Source organism: Ursus maritimus, unplaced genomic scaffold (assembly GCF_017311325.1).
Source record: "Ursus maritimus isolate PB19 unplaced genomic scaffold, ASM1731132v1 scaffold_2, whole genome shotgun sequence".
Taxonomy (NCBI): Eukaryota; Metazoa; Chordata; class Mammalia; order Carnivora; family Ursidae; genus Ursus; species Ursus maritimus.
Window position 1 is genome coordinate 25,047,077 of NW_024424452.1, and position 20,595 is coordinate 25,067,671.

At 36.1% G+C, this 20,595-nt stretch overlaps 1 protein-coding gene across 1 annotated transcript in view; it reads left to right on the plus strand.

Annotated features, from left to right (window-relative positions):
- SMG1 (SMG1 nonsense mediated mRNA decay associated PI3K related kinase) overlaps nucleotides 1-20,595 on the plus strand; it is a 98,051-nt gene that overhangs the window by 29,799 nt on the left and 47,657 nt on the right. Inside the window, exons 4-23 of the mRNA XM_040635268.1 lie at nucleotides 344-480; nucleotides 1,640-1,698; nucleotides 2,731-2,944; nucleotides 5,570-5,695; nucleotides 6,094-6,166; nucleotides 7,331-7,428; nucleotides 8,191-8,364; nucleotides 10,070-10,294; nucleotides 11,963-12,064; nucleotides 12,707-12,976; nucleotides 14,520-14,650; nucleotides 14,835-14,996; nucleotides 15,657-15,775; nucleotides 16,461-16,548; nucleotides 16,638-16,739; nucleotides 17,193-17,333; nucleotides 17,900-18,099; nucleotides 18,487-18,683; nucleotides 18,839-19,000; nucleotides 19,814-19,968. Of these exons, the coding sequence (XP_040491202.1) occupies nucleotides 344-480; nucleotides 1,640-1,698; nucleotides 2,731-2,944; nucleotides 5,570-5,695; nucleotides 6,094-6,166; nucleotides 7,331-7,428; nucleotides 8,191-8,364; nucleotides 10,070-10,294; nucleotides 11,963-12,064; nucleotides 12,707-12,976; nucleotides 14,520-14,650; nucleotides 14,835-14,996; nucleotides 15,657-15,775; nucleotides 16,461-16,548; nucleotides 16,638-16,739; nucleotides 17,193-17,333; nucleotides 17,900-18,099; nucleotides 18,487-18,683; nucleotides 18,839-19,000; nucleotides 19,814-19,968 (2,935 nt within the window). The remainder of the gene's footprint in view (nucleotides 1-343; nucleotides 481-1,639; nucleotides 1,699-2,730; nucleotides 2,945-5,569; nucleotides 5,696-6,093; nucleotides 6,167-7,330; nucleotides 7,429-8,190; nucleotides 8,365-10,069; nucleotides 10,295-11,962; nucleotides 12,065-12,706; nucleotides 12,977-14,519; nucleotides 14,651-14,834; nucleotides 14,997-15,656; nucleotides 15,776-16,460; nucleotides 16,549-16,637; nucleotides 16,740-17,192; nucleotides 17,334-17,899; nucleotides 18,100-18,486; nucleotides 18,684-18,838; nucleotides 19,001-19,813; nucleotides 19,969-20,595) is intronic.

Here is a 20,595-nt window from a genome sequence, read left to right on the forward strand (position 1 = left end):
GACTTTATCCCTAACCTGTAGACGTCTCTTACTTGTACTCAGCTCTTTACCTGGATGTTGAAAAGATTTTGGAACAAATCTTTTTTGTAATTTATAAGCCTTTCTTTTTCTCTCATCCGGTCCTCTGGAATGAGGTGTTTGCTTAGGTTTATCTTTTTTGAGGGTCTGCTTTGTGCCTAGCAGTCTGCTGGAATTAGGCTTATAGTGACAAAAAGTGTGATGGGACCTGCATTCAGTTGAAGTTTTATTGTTTAGTGGACTGTGATTTTTGATGTACTTTAAGATATTTGGGCTATAAAGTGTCTGTGTTTATACTCAATAGATAACGTGTTTATTTTCACAGAGCGATCGATGTCTTATTCTGATGAGTCTCGACTGTCGAATCTTCTTCGGAGGATCACCCGGGAAGACGACAGAGACCGAAGACTGGCTACTGTAAAGCAGTTGAAAGAATTTATTCAGCAACCAGAAAATAAGCTGGTGAGTACAGTATGGAAATGTTGATAACTTTTATATTTCCATAATAGAGTAGTTAATGCTATCTGGAGTTTTTTAAGAAGGGAAAAGCTTTGCTTCTTAGGAAAAATGACAGGGATTCCTTATTCTAGGTTAATTTGGCCTATATTATAATGGTTGAGAACTTGATGACCCTGATGCGTAATTTACCTGCCATTGGTGGATCCACACTGGTGTCTTCTGTAATAAAATGCTTTTAACCTTTTAATACATTTGTTCTGTTGTCCTCAGAATTTTGTTTTCTGTATGCCAGGACAGATTATGTCTTTGTTTTTCATATGTGAAATTGGGGTTGCGGTGTACGTATTTCGTTCATGGGTAGGTGTGGTCTGGTGGCCAGGGCTAAATAAATGGAAAAAATCTTTGAAGAAAAAAGTTCAGGAGCAGTTACAAATTTCTCTCCACTCTGAGTAATTATCTTAATGTGAAATTAAGAACTTGACATAGAGCAGGCAAAAATTAATGAGAATGGTATGGTGAGTCAAATAATATTTTATTTGTGAAAATATTCAAATCTATAGCAAATGAAATTTTTGAAAACATTTCAAATATATATTGATACTGAATATCATATGTCTGCCATATAAATTCTGTCATTAACATTTTATCATGTTGCTTTGTCATGTTATCTCTTCACCTCTTCATCCACCAGTCATTTCTTAATGCATTTCAGAGTAAATAAAACAGGCTTTTTTAAAAAAAGTTTTATTTATTTATTTGAGATAGGGTGAGTGAGAGAGCAGGAGCAGGGAGCAGAGGAAGAGGGAGAAGCAGACCCCCTGCAGAACAGGGAGCCCGATGCGGGGCTTGATCCCAGGACCCTGGGATCATGACCTGAGCGGAAGGCAGGTGCTCAACTGTCGGAGCCCCCATGTGCTCCTAAAACAAGCTTTTTGAGTTTATTTTTTTCATTGATGATCATGGCAGTACATAGGAATGGATAAATTTCTTTCAGAATCTGAAACGAAACTTGTAACACTCCTTGCTAGTTGGGGACTGGGAATAATAAGAAAAGGAAGGTGTGCTGTTTGATTAGAATTTGGAGGGGAACACAACTAAAAAGTACACAGTGTTTTTGAAAGTATAGGAATTTGAAGTTTTTATACATGTGTTTTTTTTTAAGGTACTAGTTAAACAATTGGATAATATCTTGGCTGCTGTACATGATGTGCTTAATGAAAGGTAAGTAACCAGTGGGTAATTTTAAGACTTTAAAATAAATTTTTAGAAATTATTTAAAAATATGCAAGAAGATAAACCCATTGGTGGCTTCATTTATGAATATCTTCTTAATGTTTCACTGGGTTCTCCTGCCATTTTTATCTGTGTTAAAGTATTTATATGTTAATTACGATTGAATACAAATGGAATCCACTACAAAGGAAATGCCTTTTTTTTTTTCTTTTTTTTTTTTCCTAATTTTTCAACATGACTTAGTAATTGAGCATTGACTTGTGGAATGCCATAAACTCTTAATGCAGGCATGAATGAATGCGATTAACTTTTGTAAACTAGAGAATTTTGAAACTGCTTAGAGAATAGAGGTGAAAGGGAGCTTCCTTCTTTGGGCAACAGTGGATTCAGACCACCTGCTCCACGAGGCTACTGGGGTTCTCCACAAAGGTGTGCAGTCTGTTCTTCGTATGGGGATTCCCAAAGAATTGCAGTGTTGGAAAGCACCAAAAACTCATCTCAGCAGGTCATGAACCTTACTGCTTTTTGATGGTTTCATTTTATATAGTTAGTTATTAATATACTTAAATCAATGCTGTTATCCTGTTAAGTTTGTTGTGCTTTAACTAGTACCATTTCCTGGTTTATAGTCCTTACCTACTGAACACTACATTGTATGTAGTTATTTGTGGTGTGTTTTATCTGATCCTTGTTGCTGCCCTTTTTTGTGGATTATTTAATGTAGCTTGAGATGGAATTTGAAGCCTGGTTTTTAGTATTTCTGGGCCTTTCCTTACTGCTTGTGAATAGTTGATTCTGTAAAAGAAAATCTAATGTCTAACAAAGGTACTTTTGGGCACTGTGGGATAGAGAGAGTAATGAGCGTATTCAAAGATAAAATTTCAATCTTTTATGTAGTCTGAATAGAAAAATTTTAAAAAATCGTTGAAGACATTCTTTTGTAAAATGTGTCATTCTTGTCATATTTGAAAGCTTAAACCTTTTGTGTGTTTTGTTTTGTTTGTATTGAAATAAACACAGTAGCAAATTGCTTCAGGAGTTGAGACAGGAGGGAGCTTGCTGTCTTGGTCTTCTTTGTGCTTCTCTGAGCTATGAGGCTGAGAAGATCTTCAAATGGATTTTTAGCAAATTTAGCTCATCTGCAAAAGATGAAGTTAAACTCCTCTACTTATGTGCCACCTACAAAGCATTAGAGACTGTAGGAGAAAAGAAAGCCTTTTCATCGGTAATGCAGGTAAGAATGAGGGGGAAAATTGATGCATTTGGGAAGAAAATTGTCCTTAACAATTTTCTAGCAATGTTTTTGGAGAGGAACTTGGAAAAAGGAAACTTAGTATAGGGGTTATCTACTGATAGTAAATATGATATAAATAACATTTCTCTTTCTGAGTTTGAGTTAAAGGATACAAATTAAAGGTAGACTTAAAGTAAGTTAGATTTTTCTCTTTTCACTTTTTTGAAGCTTTCCTTTGAATTTGTTTAGTACCCAAATCATTTGCACATTTGAAAATAGGGACTCGGTGAGGACAGCTGGATAGGAGGGGACTTGACTTTTCTGAGGGAGACGAAAACTGAACACAACTCATTCTAGGCCTTTTTAGGTTTGATAATATGTCAAAAATCCTTATTCTAAGTTATATAAAATAACTTTGTATAAATGAAAACCAGCCCTACTGAGCTTTATTTCACTTTTATATATTAAAAGATCATTCTCAACTTAATTTTGAGCAAAGTTACAAGCAGTTAAATTTTTGTTAAGTAATAGTGTTACTAAAAATGAGGGTTTGATGTGCTTTTAGAATATCAGATGTCTTTCGGGGCGCCTGGGTGGCACAGCAGTTAAGCGTCTGCCTTCGGCTCAGGGCGTGATCCCGGCGTTACGGGATCGAGCCCCACATCAGGCTCCTCTGCTATGAGCCTGCTTCTTCCTCTCCCACTCCCCCTGCTTGTGTTCCCTCTCTCGCTGGCTGTCTCTATCTCTGTCAAATAAATAAATAAAATCTTTAAAAAAAAAAAAAAAAGAATATCAGATATCTTTTATTTATATGTGCTCTTTACAATTCGTGATGTGCTTTATTTTGCTTAAGTTACTTTTACTAGTAGTTAGAGTCTGTTTTTTAAAAATCCGTATTTTGATTATAGAGGTTGTATGAAAAATTTTTGGAAAGATTCAGAAATTTATCCATAACTAAATATCATAACACCAAATTGGGCTTATTCGCATAATTTTTATATTTTGAACATTTCTCCAAATATTTATTTTGAAAAATTTCAAATCCACAGGAAAACAGGTGGACCAGTATAATAAATACCCATATATCCTTTATCTAGATTTGTCAGTTATTAACATTTTGCTACACTTGTTTTATTTCTATACACATAGGCGTGCATACTTTTTTGTTGAACCATTTGAAAATAAATTATACACGTCATGACAGTTCACCCTATAATGCCTCAACACACAATCCCCTAAAAATAAGGCTGTTCTCTTAGTTAACAAAATTATTGTCCTACCTAAGAAAATTAATTTTATTACATAATGCAATCCATATTCAAACTTCTGCCCTTAGGATATCTTTTATAGCTTTTGTCTTACCTGATCCAGGATTCCTTCAGGACTTGTGTATTGTCTGGTGCTGTGCCTCTTTAATCTCTGTTAGAACAGTTCATACCTTTTTTGTCCCTCCTATTTGTAGAATGTTCTACTTTCTGGGTTTGTCTGATTGCTCTTTCCTGATTTTAAACCTTTTGGTCACGAATACTTCTGGGTTCATTCTTACTGTTGCATCACACCAGCAGGCACATAACTTCGGTTTGTCTTCCTGTCAGAGATGAAGAGTTGATCACCTGGTTGAGGTGATGACCACCAGAATCTCACCGTAGTGGAAGCTTGTTTTTCTCCTTTTGTAATTAGTAATCTGTGCATGATACCTTGAAACCTTCTGAATATCCTGTTTTTTAGTTATATTTCACTCAGTGTTTTCGGCACGCATTCATATTCTGTGCCTGAATAGATTATAACATTGGCTCTGCAAAATGTTGGGTACTTTTCCCGTTCTAGCATTTATTTCTGTAGTAATAACTTTGTTCTTTGTAAAGAAGAGCCTTCCTTCTTGGGAAAAAATGGTTTCTAACAGCTGCAAAATATTCTATCAGTGGCATGCCATGTATTTGTTTAAAAAATAGATCTATATATAGTGGTAACAGGAGCCTGCATGTCTGTCATTCATGTGTTGGGGCCATGCTATTCTTCTCTAAGTCATTCAAATTTAAGCAAGTACTAATATCCTAAAGCATAGATTGTATAAAATTTGCTGTAAATTTTGAATTGGAAAGTAGTTGTGGTAGTTTAAAGAAAAGTTTTCCAAGCACATCTTAATTTTTGTTCTTGAAATTTAATCAAGTCCATGGTATTAAAGAGAGCACTTAGGAATGATGTGAATAGACATTACTTAGGAATAGTATTAAGAGACATTAAATAAGGAGAAACAGTATTTATTTTCAGCCTATTCAAGGTGGAATGAAATGTTTTCAACTTATTTTTGAGCTAAAACTGGAGACTTTCTTTTCTTTGGTATCATAATCAATTTTAGATAAAGTCACCTTTTTTTTTTTTTTTAAAGATTTTATTTATCTGTTATTTGAGAGAGAGAGAAAGAGAGAGGGCATGCACATGCACGAGAGGGGTGAGGGGCAGAGGGAGAAGCAGACTCCCTGCTTATCAGACGCGGGGCTCGATCCCAGAATCCCAGGATCATGACCTGAGCCGAAGATAAAGCCACTTTAAATAATGAACCCAACATGCTTGTTTTCTTCCTGTTTTGTTGAATATTCATGGTTTATAACTTTTATTTTTTAGCTTGTGATGACCAGCCTACAGTCCATTCTTGAAAATGTGGATACACCAGAATTACTTTGCAAATGTGTTAAGTGCATTCTATTGGTGGCTCGATGTTACCCTCATATTTTCAGCACTAATTTTAGGGTGAGTTCCCTGACTCTGTTCAGATGATGGGATGAAGGATTGGTTGTGTGTCTAAGGACCTTGGGAATCAGAGAGAAAACAAGGCTTCTGCTTCTTGGAGTATAATCAGTGATGCTTGAGATCCAGGATAGAATGGTGCGGTAATATTGTTTTTGTAAATACCATCTGTACTTTTGACATTAATACCTTAAAATATTTAAAGGAAAAACATTTCCTCATGGTCATAAACAGAGTTCCATTATTCTCTTGCCCTGCCCTCTCCCTTTCTAAGTTTGTATACTGTCAAATAGGTAGAACGCGGATGCTTTCTCTAGGATTTCTTAATCTGAAATGGTCCACAGGAGAAGTAACAGTTAGACCTTAAAATGATTAGCTCTTTTCTCTTTGTTTCTACCCAGGATACAGTTGATATATTAGTTGGATGGCATATAGATCATACTCAGAAACCTTCGCTCACACAGCAGGTGTCTGGTAAGTTATTTAGCATATGCCAGTTATTTAAATGTTGTAGGAAAGAGCTCTGGTTCCTCAAAGTCCAGCTGTTAATACTATATCTTTCGTAATGCAAGAAAAATAATTGCTTCGCAGAAATAATTTGGTTCTTTCTTTCTTTTCTTTTCTTTTTTTTTTTTTTAAAGATTTTATTTATTTGCCAGAGAGAGAGAGCACAGCAGGGGGAGCAGTAGGCAGAGGGAGAAGCAGGCACCCTGCTTAGCAAGGAGCCTAATATGGGACTTGATCCCAGGATCTCGCGATCATGACCTGAGCCAAAAGCAGACAGATGCTTAACTGACAGCCACCCAGGCGCCCTAGTAATTTGGTTATTAGAAATGAACATTACTTGTTAGCAGAATTTATCTTTTTAGAGAAAGACTGTGTACTTAGTATTAGGTTGGGGAGAGTAAGTACAGATTGTAATGTTGCACCTGCGAGAAATTGAAAGGACTTATCATGAATCATTTGTTGTGTGTGCTGGTGGCAGGAGACACTACAGTGGCAAATCTCAAGTGTAGAATGAAAGATCCTGGATATTTGTGACTCGTTTTCTTGGTTATTAAAAAAATAAACAAATGAATTAATTTGGGGGAACTGTTTAAATGATAAATTTTATTTTATTTTTTTGATTTAAGTGAATGACTAGCACGACTCATTTGGACTCCTCAGCTTGTTTCAGGTGCTATTGTTTCTCTTAGCTTCATTGGTGCAATGGACTTCTGAAAATAGGATGTACCACTGAGAGTGGCTCTGACCCATTTCCACTGGGGGGATGAGTGGACACCTTTGGTGGGTAGTTGGGGTTCTGGAGTAGAAAGCCAGGCTGGTGGCAGATTGTGGCATTTTAGTCCAAGCCTTGTGTATATTGACAATATGGATATTAAATCTGCTGAAAAATAAGGACTAAGAATCACTTTTAATTTCTGGAGACTGTTCATTTTTGCAGCATCAGAAGAGATATCAGTTAATCATGATCAGCATGTTGAACAGTTAACAGTCCTAATTTTATGAAATAGGGCATTGTTTTTAAGGGTACGCAACTTGAAAACTAGATAACTTTTAAAACAAGGCTTTTAGATACAAATTTTTAATTTGGATTTTTTGTTTTTTCTACTCTTGAATTTTTTTTATGATTCCTAGGGTGGTTGCAGAGTTTGGAGCCATTTTGGGTAGCTGATCTTGCATTTTCTACCACTCTTCTTGGTCAGTTTCTAGAGGACATGGAGGCATATGCTGAAGTGAGTATGTAGAAAGCTAAGTTATTTTCTAAAATTTCAGTTAAGAGCAAAACAAAAATCTTAAACAGTGCTAGTTTTATTTTTTTAAAGATTTTGCTTATTTGAGAGAGAGAGCATTCCCACAAGGAGGGAGAAGCAGGTTTCCTGCTGAGCAGGAGCCCAATGTAGGGCTCTATCCCAGGACCCTGAGATCATGACCCGAACTGAAGGCAGAGGGAGAAGCAGGTCCCTTCCTGAGCAAGGAGCTGGATGCGGGACCTGATCCCAGGACCCTGGGATCATGGCCTGAGCTGAAGGCAGATGCTTAACTGCCTGAGCCACCCAGGCGCCCTGAGAAGTTATCTTCTTAATCTGCTGAGGTTACTTTTGGCTTATTTAAATATAGATTTGTTAATTCGTGAAGTATAATTTACTTTTACATTTAGATTCATGTTTCTTATTCTAAGAGATTATATTTTATTTTATGTCTTGTCATGTCATGTCATGTTATTTTTTGGTGATGGGGGACAGAGGTAGAGGGAGAGCAAGAATCTTAGGCGGGCTCCATGCCCAGCGTGGAGCCTGATGCGGGGCTTGATCTTAACAACCCTGAGATCATGACCTGAGCCAAAATTGAGAGTCGGACACAACCAACTGAGCCATCCAGGAGCCCCTCACATTTCCTTTTCTGATTCGTAAAAATGAAGTTAATTGACTTAAAAGTTGGGAGTTTGTTTTGAACAATGACCTACTTAAATAAGAGTGCTGTGATTACACATCTAGGACCTCAGCCATGTGGCCTCTGGGGAGTCAGTGGATGAAGATGTTCCTCCTCCATCAGTGTCGCTACCAAAGCTGGCTGCGCTTCTCCGAGTGTTCAGTACTGTAGTGAGGAGCATCGGGGAACGCTTCAGCCCAATTCGGGGTCCTCCAATTACCGAGGCATATGTAACAGATGTAAGTGTCTTTAGGAGTTTTAAGTATCATTCAAAAATAAAATTGTGTATTGTAAATGCTTCTTTTTCTTTACCTAGTGAAACTATGTTACTAATCCTTCATTTGTTTAGTAAGTAGGTACATATGTGGCTACTTTCTTAAATTGCCAGAAAAGTAGAGAATCTATTGTATCCCATCCCCTTTCTGTCCCCTCCCCTGTATGAGAAAAAGGCTACACTGCATTTTAAAACATGTGTAAGTGTTTTCTCATGAGATCCTTCATAGATTCATTTTTTTTTACATCCTTTTAAAATCTTTCTTTAAAAATACTACTTTAGTTTTTTAATTATTGAGTTTCGTTTTTCAACATACTAAGAATAACACTGTAGAGAAAGCCTCAAGTAATTTTTCCTGAGCATGACAGGATGAAACAACTTGATAGTCTGATATCCAAGATTATAAAGATATAAGAACCTAAGTATATAGTAGTCTGAGATCAGTTATAAGAGGCAGCATGATTACCACACCGCAGCAGCCCCAAACATTAGCTGTACTTTATTACAGAGTAGTGAGTGGCTCGGTTTGATAGACATGAGAAATGAACCTGTGACTGTACTGTGCTTAAATAAGAAGGCAGAAACATGCGTGATACAGTCATAAAATATTAAATGATTAAAATTTTACTGTTAGGATACAAGTCTAACTTTCATTTATTTCTGTTGAACTCGTTGCCAAATAAAATGGGATATTAATTTTATATGTAATTTTTGGTAGGTTAATTGTGTATTTGAAGGGAAATGTCAGATCCTGAAGATAATTAAAGCCAGCATTTTGATATTTTAAACTGGAGCAAGATGATTTAGTATCTTCATTTTGTTCATTCCTTTCTAAAAGTTGGTGGTTTGGTGATTGTGTCAGTGTTGAAATAAAGACAATAAACTTAGACGTAAAACAAGAGGAAAGAAAATAATCATTTCCCAGGATAGTATATATTTAATGTATTCTTGTATGAAGGTCTTTTAGGCCTTTTTAATCTATAGGTTTAAAGCCTATATGTAGTGATTGTTGAATATTACAGAAAAATAAACTGTATCACTTTGTTTTTTCTTAACTTATTTTTATTAGAAATTTAGTACATTAATATTGACTATTGTAGTTTAGTGGGGTTTTTGGTTTGAAATTAAGTGATTTTCATAATCCTCAAATAGGTTCATGTTAGGAATGAGACTTAACCTTTCCAAAGAGACCATCAGTACATGAACTTTCATAAGCTAAGATGACTTGGATATTTAATTTTAAAAGATTGATAACCAAAAGCCCGAGTGCTTTTTCGCAGGAAGATTATTCTCATGGCAGGTTATTCCTGTGTTTAATGTTACTGTATTAAATAGTGGTGTATTTCGTGGATATAAAAATTCTGAGCTTCAGCCACTTGGTCACTGTGGCTGGGAGAGGGAGGGTGATAGAAATTGGGTATAACGGAAATAGAGGATGGCAAATTCCATTTTCTGTCACAATACTACTTTAGAATTTTTAAGGCAAGATCATTTTTGCATATTTTACTAAAGATAACCTTCTTATTCAGCCACTGAGAGCTAGAATATTAGACTACTGACAAGGCAGGCAGTTAATTTTCAGTTGAAACTGCATTAAATAGAAACTATTTTCTTGCTCTGTGGAAGCATGTGAATTTTTTTAAAAAGCTGCTTGTTTTCCCCATTTGCAGGTTCTATACAGAGTAATGAGATGTGTGACGGCTGCAAACCAAGTGTTTTTTTCTGAGGCTGTGTTGACAGCTGCTAATGAGTGTGTTGGTGTTTTGCTCGGCAGCTTGGATCCTAGCATGACTATACATTGTGACATGGTCATTACATATGGATTAGATCAACTGGAGAACTGCCAGACTTGCGGTACAGATTATATCATCTCAGTCTTGAATTTACTTACATTGGTATGTGAATTCTTTTTCGTTGCTTTTTAATATGTTGTTTATTCAGACCCTTAACTTTAAATTAGTATGGAAGAAATGAAGGCCTTTTTTTTTTTAAGGAGTGCATTAGTCTTATTTAGTTTGCTTTTGCTCCGTTATCTGTTTACTTTTAGTGTTCATGTCAGTGTAGCTTTTATTCCTTCTCTTTTTTCTTTTTCTTTTTTTTTTGATGAAACATTGTCTTTCATATAAGACTACTTAGTATTCCTGATAAATATTATATAGGTACTTGATAACTATTTTGAAAGACCTTGTTATGTTTTGTTTCCCATATGAAACTTGTTTTATAATTTTTATTCTTACCCATAAATATTCTTCCTCCTTTCCACCATTTATTATGGACATTTTGAAGTATATTTTACAAAAAACACAGAATAGTCTAATTAATTTCTGTGTACTTAATACTATTTCTATAATTAGGAACACATGCTCCATCTGGATTCATCTAGGCCTCTCTGACTCTCTGCCTCTTCCTAGCTGTGCCTCCATCCCCAACTGGATTATTTTATTTTATTTTATTTTATTTATTTATTTATTTATTTTTATTTTTTTATTTATTAGACAGAGATAGAGACAGCCAGCGAGAGAGGGAACACAGGCAGGGGGAGTGGGAGAGGAAGAAGCAGGCTCCTAGCGAAGGAGCCTGATGTGGGGCTCGATCCCAGAACGCCGGGATCACGCCCTGAGCCGAAGGCAGACGCTTAACCGCTGTGCCACCCAGGCGCCCCTCAACTGGATTATTTTAAAGCAAATTTTAGGTGATATTCTGCTGAACATTTCTGTCAAAGTTATATGTCTCTTTGCCAATGTAAAAAAATTCCCATGTTTAAGTGTAGATACATGTATCCTATTTAGGTATCTAGACATTTTAGTGTCGTAATGTTGAGGCCTTAAAATATAGTTTAGATATATTACTTTTTTAATTAATAGATATTTTTCAGAGCAGTTTTTAGGTTTACAGAAAAATTGAGCCTTAAGTATGGAGTTCCCATACCCTCTCCCACAATAGTTTCCCTTGTTATTATTATTTTTTAAAGATTTTATTCATTTATTTGTTAGAGTGTGAGCACAAGCAGGGGGTGTGGCAGGCAGGGGGAGAAGCAGGCTGCCCACTGAGCAAGGAGCCCAATGTGGGACTCTATCCCAGGACCCTGGGATCATGACCTGAGCCGAAGGCAGACACTTAACTGACTGAGCCACCCCGGTGTCCCAGTTTCCCTCATTATTAACATCTTGCTTTAGTGTGGTACATTTATTATACCTGATGAGCCATATTGACACGTTATTAACTGAGGTCCATAGTTTACCGTAGTGTTCACTCCCTGGATTGTACATTCTGTGGGTTTTGACAGATGAATAGTGCCACGTATTCATTATTGTAGTACCATACGGAATAGTTTCACTGCCCTAAAAATCCCTTTTGCTCCACCTATTCATCCCTCCTGAATCCCTGGTAACTATGGATATTTTTACTATCTCCATAGTTTTGCCTTTTCCAGAATGTCGTATTGTTGGAATCATAGTGTGTACATGTCAGATGGGATTCTTTCAGTTTGCTTGGTGCATTTAAAGTTTCCCCATGTCCTGTTGTGTCTTGGTAGCTCACTTCTTTTTATTTTATTCCTTTAGATTGTTGAACAGATAAATACAAAACTGCCATCATCATTTGTAGAAAAACTGTTCATACCATCATCTAAACTACTATTTTTGCGTTACCATAAAGAGAAGGAAGTAAGTATTGCATTGACGAAGACTTTTGGTAACTTCAGTCATTGAAGAGTTGACTCAAGTTGCTTACTAGGCTACATAAATGAAATGGAGTGAAATGATAAATATTTCAAAATACAGTGATTAAATGATTTATTTAACTTAGTATTTGTTGATTGTCCTACTGGTGTGCCAGGTAGTCTTTTCAGATTTCCATAATTTGTTTTTATTAAGTTTGTTTTCTTAAAATTTCATGAAACAAGCAGCTATATTTATGAAGTTATAAATTCAGAAGTACTGTGTATGTCATAAATTTCATTATTAACTTCTCAACTGACTCCCAGTCAAAACCACTACAGTAGATGAGGAAACCTAATTGTAATAAATTGCTCTTTTTATGTGTGTTTTGATACCGGCCATTATTAAAAAATGGACTTTTAAGAACTTTTAATTTAGAGGACTCTGTAGTAAAGTTTTTGAAGATTTTTATAAACTTACACATGTAGGTTCCTTAAGTTTAGTTTTTTTAAAAAAAAATTTAGGTCTTTGGTGTTTTGGGCAGTGAATTAATTTATTGGTCTTAAAATTGATTTGTACCATCACATTATGCAGTTAGTAATTTTATTTTCCATTTAATTATCACTTTCCTGAATTCTCTCTTTAAAGGTTGTTGCTGTAGCCCATGCTGTTTATCAAGCAGTGCTCAGCCTGAAGAATATTCCTGTTTTGGAGACTGCCTATAAGTTAATTTTGGGGGAAATGACTTGTGCCCTAAACAACCTGCTGCATAGTCTACAACTTCCTGATGCCTGCTCTGAAATAAAACATGAGGCTTTTAAAAATCACGTATTCAATGTAGACAATGCAAAATTTGTAGTTATATTTGACCTCAGTGCCCTGACTACAATTGGAAATGCCAAAAACTCACTAATTGGGGTGAGTCTTTACTTGCATTTTTTTGTTTTATTCTCACTTAAGCCTCTCTTCATTGCATGTTTACCTATGTTATTTACTACTATTATGTCAGTATCTCCACTGTAGACCACGCTGCCATATGTCGGACATGCCTGGATCATTAAAATTGACAGGAATGTTTGTTTTCTTACTGTTGTATTTCACTTTCCCCTTCCTTTCCTTGACAACACTTATAAGATTTTTTACATTTATTTTTTTTAAATGTCTTTTATGAATTTTTATGTATTCTAGCATGCTTATAAAAAATTTATCAGGATTTTCCACAGCTCAGATTTGTATAGTTCTTTTAATACACAGCTCCTTCTTCCCTGCTTTTCTCCTCTTCACTGACATTAGTGCTTGTATATGGTCTTCCTTTTTGAGTGCCTACTTTTCTTTAGGAATATTCATATATTCTTTTCTTTTGGGAAAAGAATCAGTATTTCTTCCCTTTAAGGAATTTGATGTGACCTTGCTTTGATTGATAATTATTGCTTTAATTTGTTTATTTTTTCCCTTTTGTTAGACCTTGCAGGATTGGAATACATTACTTCTAATAAAAAAAATAGGATATAATTAAGGGATAAAATTGTCTAAAAGAGAAGGGAGGGAAAAGTCAAGTTTTGATTTTTTTTTTTTTTAAGATTTTATTTATTTATGTGACAGACAGCCAGCGAGAGAGGGAACACAGCAGGGGAGTGGGAGAGGAAGAAGCAGGCTCCCAGCAGAGGAGCCCGATGTGGGACTCGATCCCGGAACACTGGGATCACGCCCTGAGCCGAAGGCAGACGCTTAACGACTGCACTACCCAGGCGCCCCAAGTTTTGATGTTTAGATTTGCATACTTTCCTGATCAGATTGCCTTGTGTCACTCCACAAGTAGCTTTTCCTTCTCACTGCTAGTCATGGCTGATGGTGTACAGTAAACTCTACTCAGACCCTAAAATTTGTTGTTGAGGAATTCACATTGTACATAGGTTTGAGGAGGCTTTTTGTCTTGCACTCTTGAAACAGGGAGAATGGGTCAGGAAGGGGCAGTCAGGGGAATGGAGTATATTAGCAGCAGAAGGAAAAGGGAAGGGTGGGAAAGGCTTAAGAGTAGCAAGATGGGCCTTTTTTCTCATTGGACAGGGCACCTCGCCGTGTGTAGTATATGGAAAATTCAGGAGATGCAAGAGCCCATGGGGCTTGATCCCAGGACCCTGAGATCATGACCTGGGCCAAAGACAGTTGCTTAACCAACTGTGCCACCCAGGCGCCCCTATTATTTTTCTCTAAAAAAAAAATCTTTATTGATATATAATTCAAATATCATACAATTCCCACTTACAGTGTATAGTTCAGGGGCACCTGGGTGACTCAGTCAGTGAAGTGTCTGACTCTTGATTTTGGCTCAGGTCATGATCTGAGCCACCCAGGTGCCCCTGTCATTTTAACTTTTAAAATGTGTACACGTATTTTGAGGGATAAGCTCACGTGTATCTTGGGGGGGGCCAAACATTTGTTTTCTTTTGTACATCATCAGATGTGGGCGCTATCTCCAACTGTCTTTGCCCTGCTGAGTAAGAATCTGATGATTGTGCATGGTGACCTGGCTGTTCACTTCCCTGCCATTCAGTACGCCGTTCTCTACACGTTGTATTCTCATTGTACCAGGTACTGTACTGTACAGGTACTTCTTATAAACAGGGCTTTTTTGGTTTTTCTTCTTTTCATTTTTATAGGGGAGGATGGGCTCTTGAAAAGTATAGATTTTTAAAAATACGTGTTGACTTTGGGAATTAACCTTTTTCCTTTTTTTAATTAAAGATAAAAGATGATTTTTTCCTTTGTCTTCCAGGCACGATCACTTTATATCTAGTAGTCTTAGTTCTTCGTCCCCATCTTTGTTTGATGGAGCTGTGATTAGTACTGTAACTACAGCTACAAAAAAACATTTCTCAATTATACTGAATCTCCTGGGAATACTGCTTAAGAAAGATAATCTTAACCAGGATACAAGGTAACTAAATAATATTTCCTGATATTAAGTGTTCTTAACTTTTATTAACTTAGCTATGTAATTTGAGGATAAGAAATCCAGATTATTGAGATAGTAGGGTGGAGCAGCTTCACTATGAAACACTTCAAGATAGGCTTTATTATTTAGTCTAGGATTTCTTGTTCTTTCCCCCCAAGATTAAATTAAACCTCCCTTCCCTGCAATGTTTTGTAGAAGACTGTATCTGTAGAGGTTTTTTATATTCTTTGCTACAACTTATTCTAGTTTGGGGAAATTTTCTTAAAAGGCATGCAACTTTTTGACAAAAGAATTTCTGTAGTTTCAGTTTTTGTTTCCTTTTGCTTGAGATATTTAAAGAAACCAAAAGCAAAGTAATGTAAGAAGAATAGATTTTTTTTTTTTAAAGATTTATTTATTTGACAGAGGTAGAGACAGCCAGCGAGAGAGGGAACACAAGCAGGGGGAGTGGGAGAAGAAGAAGCAGGCTCATAGCGGAGGAGCCTGATGTGGGGCTCGATCCCGGAACGCCGGTATCACGCCCTGAGCCAAAGGCAGGTGCTTAACCGCTGTGCCACCCAGGCGCCCCAAGAAGAATAGATTTTAATATTTTTCTTTCTTTTCTTTTTTAATATAAAATCAACTGGATATTTTGTGTTTCAGGAAACTGTTAATGACCTGGGCTTTGGAAGTGGCTGTTTTAATGAAGAAGTCTGAAACATATGCACCTTTATTCTCTCTTCCGTCTTTCCATAAATTTTGCAAAGGCCTTTTAGCCAACAGTAAGATTCTGTGATTTTTAAAAATTTTGTTAATCTACACTTAAAAGCGATCTTTGGTAATGAGAGAAAAATAGTCACTTGAACATTTTCGTAACATGAAATGTATAATTCCTATCTCAATGACAGATGCATAATCGCATAATCTGTCTTAACTTTTTCTTATTCTTTTTTTTTTCTTTTAAAGATTTTATTTATTTGACAGAGAGAGACACAGCCAGAGAGGGAACACCGGCAAGGGGAGTGGGAGAGGGAGAAACAGGCTTCCCGCTGAGCAGGGAGCCCGATGTGGGAGTCGATCTCAGGACCCTGGGATCTTGACCTGAGCCGAAGGCAGATGCTTAACGACTGAGCCGCCCAGGCACTCTAACTTTTTCTTATTCCTAATATGTAAATTGTTTTTAAGTGATTGTCACATTTTTAAGCTTATGTGAATGTTTATACATTCCGTATACTTTTAAAATTTCCTTCAGAAAATGGTTGAGGTGACAACTCTTGACTTTAAGTGGGTTTTGTTGAATGTTTCATTTTCCCAAATGTTACTGCCAGCAGGGGATCTAGACAGGAGCAGGGCCTAGTCCATGGTAGGCACTTACTGTTTGTTGAATGAGTGGATGGGTTCAGGAATTTATGACATACGGGCATATAATCTTTTGGCAAGCTGAAAGTGTCTTTTAATTTTTAATAGCTCTTGTTGAAGATGTGAATATCTGTCTGCAAGCATGCAGCAGTCTACATGCTTTGTCTTCTTCATTGCCAGATGATCTTTTACAGAGGTATGGACTAAAGATTCTGTCTTCTGAACCTAGTCTTAATAGCCTGAAGCTGTTTTCACACTTGTATTATCTGTTTCATTTTTTTGTAGGTGTGTTGATGTTTGCCGTGTTCAACTTGTCCATAGTGGAACTCGTATTCGACAAGCATTTGGAAAGCTGTTGAAGTCAATTCCTTTAGATGTTGTTTTGAGGTATAATAGTTGTGTTGGAACAAAAACATCCTACTGTTTTGACTGCCTAGTAGTCCTTTAGGAAGTGATAAATTGCCTGTTAGTGAATTAATGTCACATCTTGTATGGTACCTCTTAGTGATTGAAGAGATGTCAGAGCATCAAATTGTGCAGGTCTAGAAGAAAGTAACAAAGTTTTATATTTTTTTATAAACTTAGAAGCTCATGATAATAAGTACTGAATAATTTATATAGTACCAAAATGTGTTTCTTAGTAGCTTAGTTATTTGGAAACTCAGTGTAATCTTTATTGTTTTTGATTAAGTTAATATTCAGTTGTAACATCTCTATTTTGAAGTCTCAGTTTTATTTTTTTATTTCTACACTTAGTTACCAAGTAAATAGCCCACTTACAGTATGAAGTAACCTTTTAACTAAAACGTTTTGTGTAGTGACTTTATTTTCTTCCTACAGCAATAACAATCACACAGAAATTCAAGAGATTTCTTTAGCATTAAGAAGTCACATGAGCAAAGCACCAAGTAACACATTCCACCCACAAGATTTCTCTGATGTTATTAGTTTTATTTTGTATGGGAATTCTCACAGAACAGGGTAAGATTTTCCTTAACTCCTTCATGTGCAAAAGTAACTTAAATATTCTTGAATATCTTGACCCTATGCCCATTTTGAGGAGAAAATATGTCAGGACTGGCAGAGTAGAAAGGGATATCTTCCTAAATAGGTTATTTTTATTTTCAGCAGTAAGAAGAATTGCTTTGAAGATAGTATCTGAAGAAACAAAAATGGGCTTTGAAATTAAGTGATGAAATGTGTTTGACAGTTAACTGGTCTGACCTAGTCATGAATGCTTTGGGGAGGGCCTAGGGACATAGCCATTCTGCAGATGCTTAGTTGCAATGAGTGTTTTATCCCGATAGCTGAAGTATCATAAGCCATTTACCATAATAACCCATCCACACCATACCCCATCCTGTTTTAACTGTAAAAGACCTCCTGACAATGAAAGGTAGGGATGTAATGCTTCTCAGTGTTAAAGGTTTTGCCTTTTTGAGGTAGAAAAAATTGTAGTCTCCTATTCCCATTTCCCTGGCAAAAAAAAAATTTTTTTTTTTAATGAAGTTGTCATTATCTGTTAAATATGAAACTGCTTTTCCCAGGAAGGACAATTGGTTAGAAAGATTGTTCTATAGCTGCCAGAGACTGGATAAGCGTGACCAATCAACAATTCCCCGGAATCTTCTAAAGACAGATGCTGTCCTTTGGCAGTGGGCTATTTGGGAGGCAGCACAGTTCACTGTCCTCTCTAAGTTGAGAACACCATTGGGCAGAGCTCAGGATACCTTCCAGACCATTGAAGGTAATCAGGTCTTTGTGCTTTTTCAAACGCTTCTTATAGTAAGAAATAATGGATTCCTTATCTTTGTTAAAACAAAATTTGAGAGTATATGCTTTTCTTTTCTTTAATACACTGTCAGTCTTTCAGGTACTGTTTGTTAGAATAAACTTTCATCAAATCATTGTGTTGACAACAACACGGTTGTCTACTTTTGTTAAAAAACTAGGGGATTTGTGTAGAGAAAACATTTTTTTCCTCTAAAACAAGAGATCTTTCATGTTGGGAGTTTTGTTTTTAAATGATGAGGATGTACAGAGGATACTTGATAAATGTGATATTGGGAAATTATCTCCAACTTCTAGAATCTTTAAAGATTTTTAAAATTTAGAATATTGTCTTTGCTTTAAGGTATCATTAGAAGTCTTGCAGCTCACACGTTAAACCCCGATCAAGATGTTAGTCAGTGGACAACTGCAGACAATGATGAAGGCCACAGTAGCAACCAGCTTAGACTTGTTCTTCTTCTGCAATATCTGGAAAATCTGGAGAAGTTAATGTATAACGCATATGAGGGGTGCGCTAATGCATTAACATCACCTCCCAAGGTTGGTTTCAGTGGGCTGAGTGTTGCTTTGTAGCAGTTTCATGGGCAAGCCTGGCAGTGCGTGTAGAGCTGAAATCACAATACTCTTGTGTATTTGAGACATTTATACCTAGACTGTTAACCAATCCTGAACTCTTCTTTTTCTTTATTCAAAAGGTCATTAGGACTTTTTTTTATACCAATCGCCAAACTTGCCAAGACTGGCTGACAAGGATTCGACTCTCCATTATGAGGGTTGGGTTGTTGGCAGGCCAGCCCGCTGTGACAGTGAGACATGGCTTTGACTTGCTTACAGAAATGAAGACAAATCTATCTCAGGTAAAGTGTATTTGGAGTTAACTTTAAATCTGTTAATCAGAAAAATTTGAGTTTAATTCCTTTATTGTGATTTAATCTGTGGATGAAATAAGTTAAAATTTCTGTTCATTCAAAACTTATATTTCAAAGGTTTTGATTCAATATTTTGTAAAAGCAATAACTTCCAAAGTCATCTATTCATATTTTGTACTTAGAACATGTCAAAATATGTATTACTTATGTTTAAGGAGTTGGAACTTTAAAGGTAATTCTTAGAAATTTGTAGAAGAAATAATTCTCATCATAATTTTTAAGAATTGTACAATGTATGGGAAAGTATATGTAATTTATAATGTATGCAAAGGTATATATAATGTTATATGGGGAAAGTGATGGTTTATAAATGGGTTCAGTAAGTGGAATCCAAAAATAGCAAATGTTTATTAATTAGATATAATATCAGTAAGCAGTATTCAGACATGAAATTAATTATCTTTTAATTCATGGTTATTTGTATTTGATTTTTGCTCTGCATTTATTTACTTCATATGTTACTCCTACAGATACCATAGTTTAAATATTTGGGTAACTTTTTAGCTTGTGAAGATTGACACCCATGTACTGTTAAGGTTGTGTTAGTTACCTTTTGTGGATACATTATATGTAAATTTTCAAGAATTCTAACCTAATAATAGAATACAGTTGTAAAAATATTTGTTAAATACATTTGCCTTTAAATGGGCTTAGACTGTGATCAGTATTTGTAAATTCAGTAGATATTTGAATTTTAATGGTGTTGAGGTCTATGATTAATTTTTCTGAATGAACTTTCAGGGGAATGAATTGGAAGTAACCATCATGATGGTGGTAGAAGCACTGTGTGAGCTTCATTGTCCTGAAGCTATACAGGGAATTGCTGTCTGGTCATCTTCCATCGTTGGAAAGAATCTTCTCTGGATTAATTCTGTGGCCCAACAGGCTGAAGGGAGGTAAGTTGGAAGGAGGGAAATAGGTGATAGAATGTCTTTACACTGAAATCTGTATTCCTGGCTAACACTGTAGTTAAATGTTAAAACAGCTTTGTTCAGTTTCAGCAATTGAAAATTGCTAGAAGTCACTTTACTAGGAGTCATCTTTAGTCTGTTGTTTAAGTAGCAGCAAAACTTACGACTCTCTTATTTATGGATTAGTAAGAAATCTTCCTTAAAATAAGATCTGCCAATTACTTGTTTTATAAATATCTTTTTTCTTCTTTCTTTCTTTCTCTTTCTTCTTTCTTTCTTTCTTTCTTTCTTTCTTTCTTTCTTTCCTTCCTTCCTTCCTTCCTTCCTTCCTTCCTTCTTTCCTTCCTTCCTTCTTTCCTTCCTTCCTTCCTTCCTTCCTTCCTTCCTTCCCTTTCTTTTTTCTTTTCCTTATTTTTCTTTCTCTTCCTTCCTTCCCGCCCTCCCTCCCTGCTTTCCTTGTTTCCTTCCTTCCTTCCTTCCTGGGAAGAGAGGGAGAGAGAGAATCCCAAGCAAGCTCCATGCCCAGCACAGAGCCTGATGCGGGGCTTGATCTCACAACCCTGAGATCATGACTTGAGCCTAAATCAAGGATCAGATGCTTAACCAACTGAG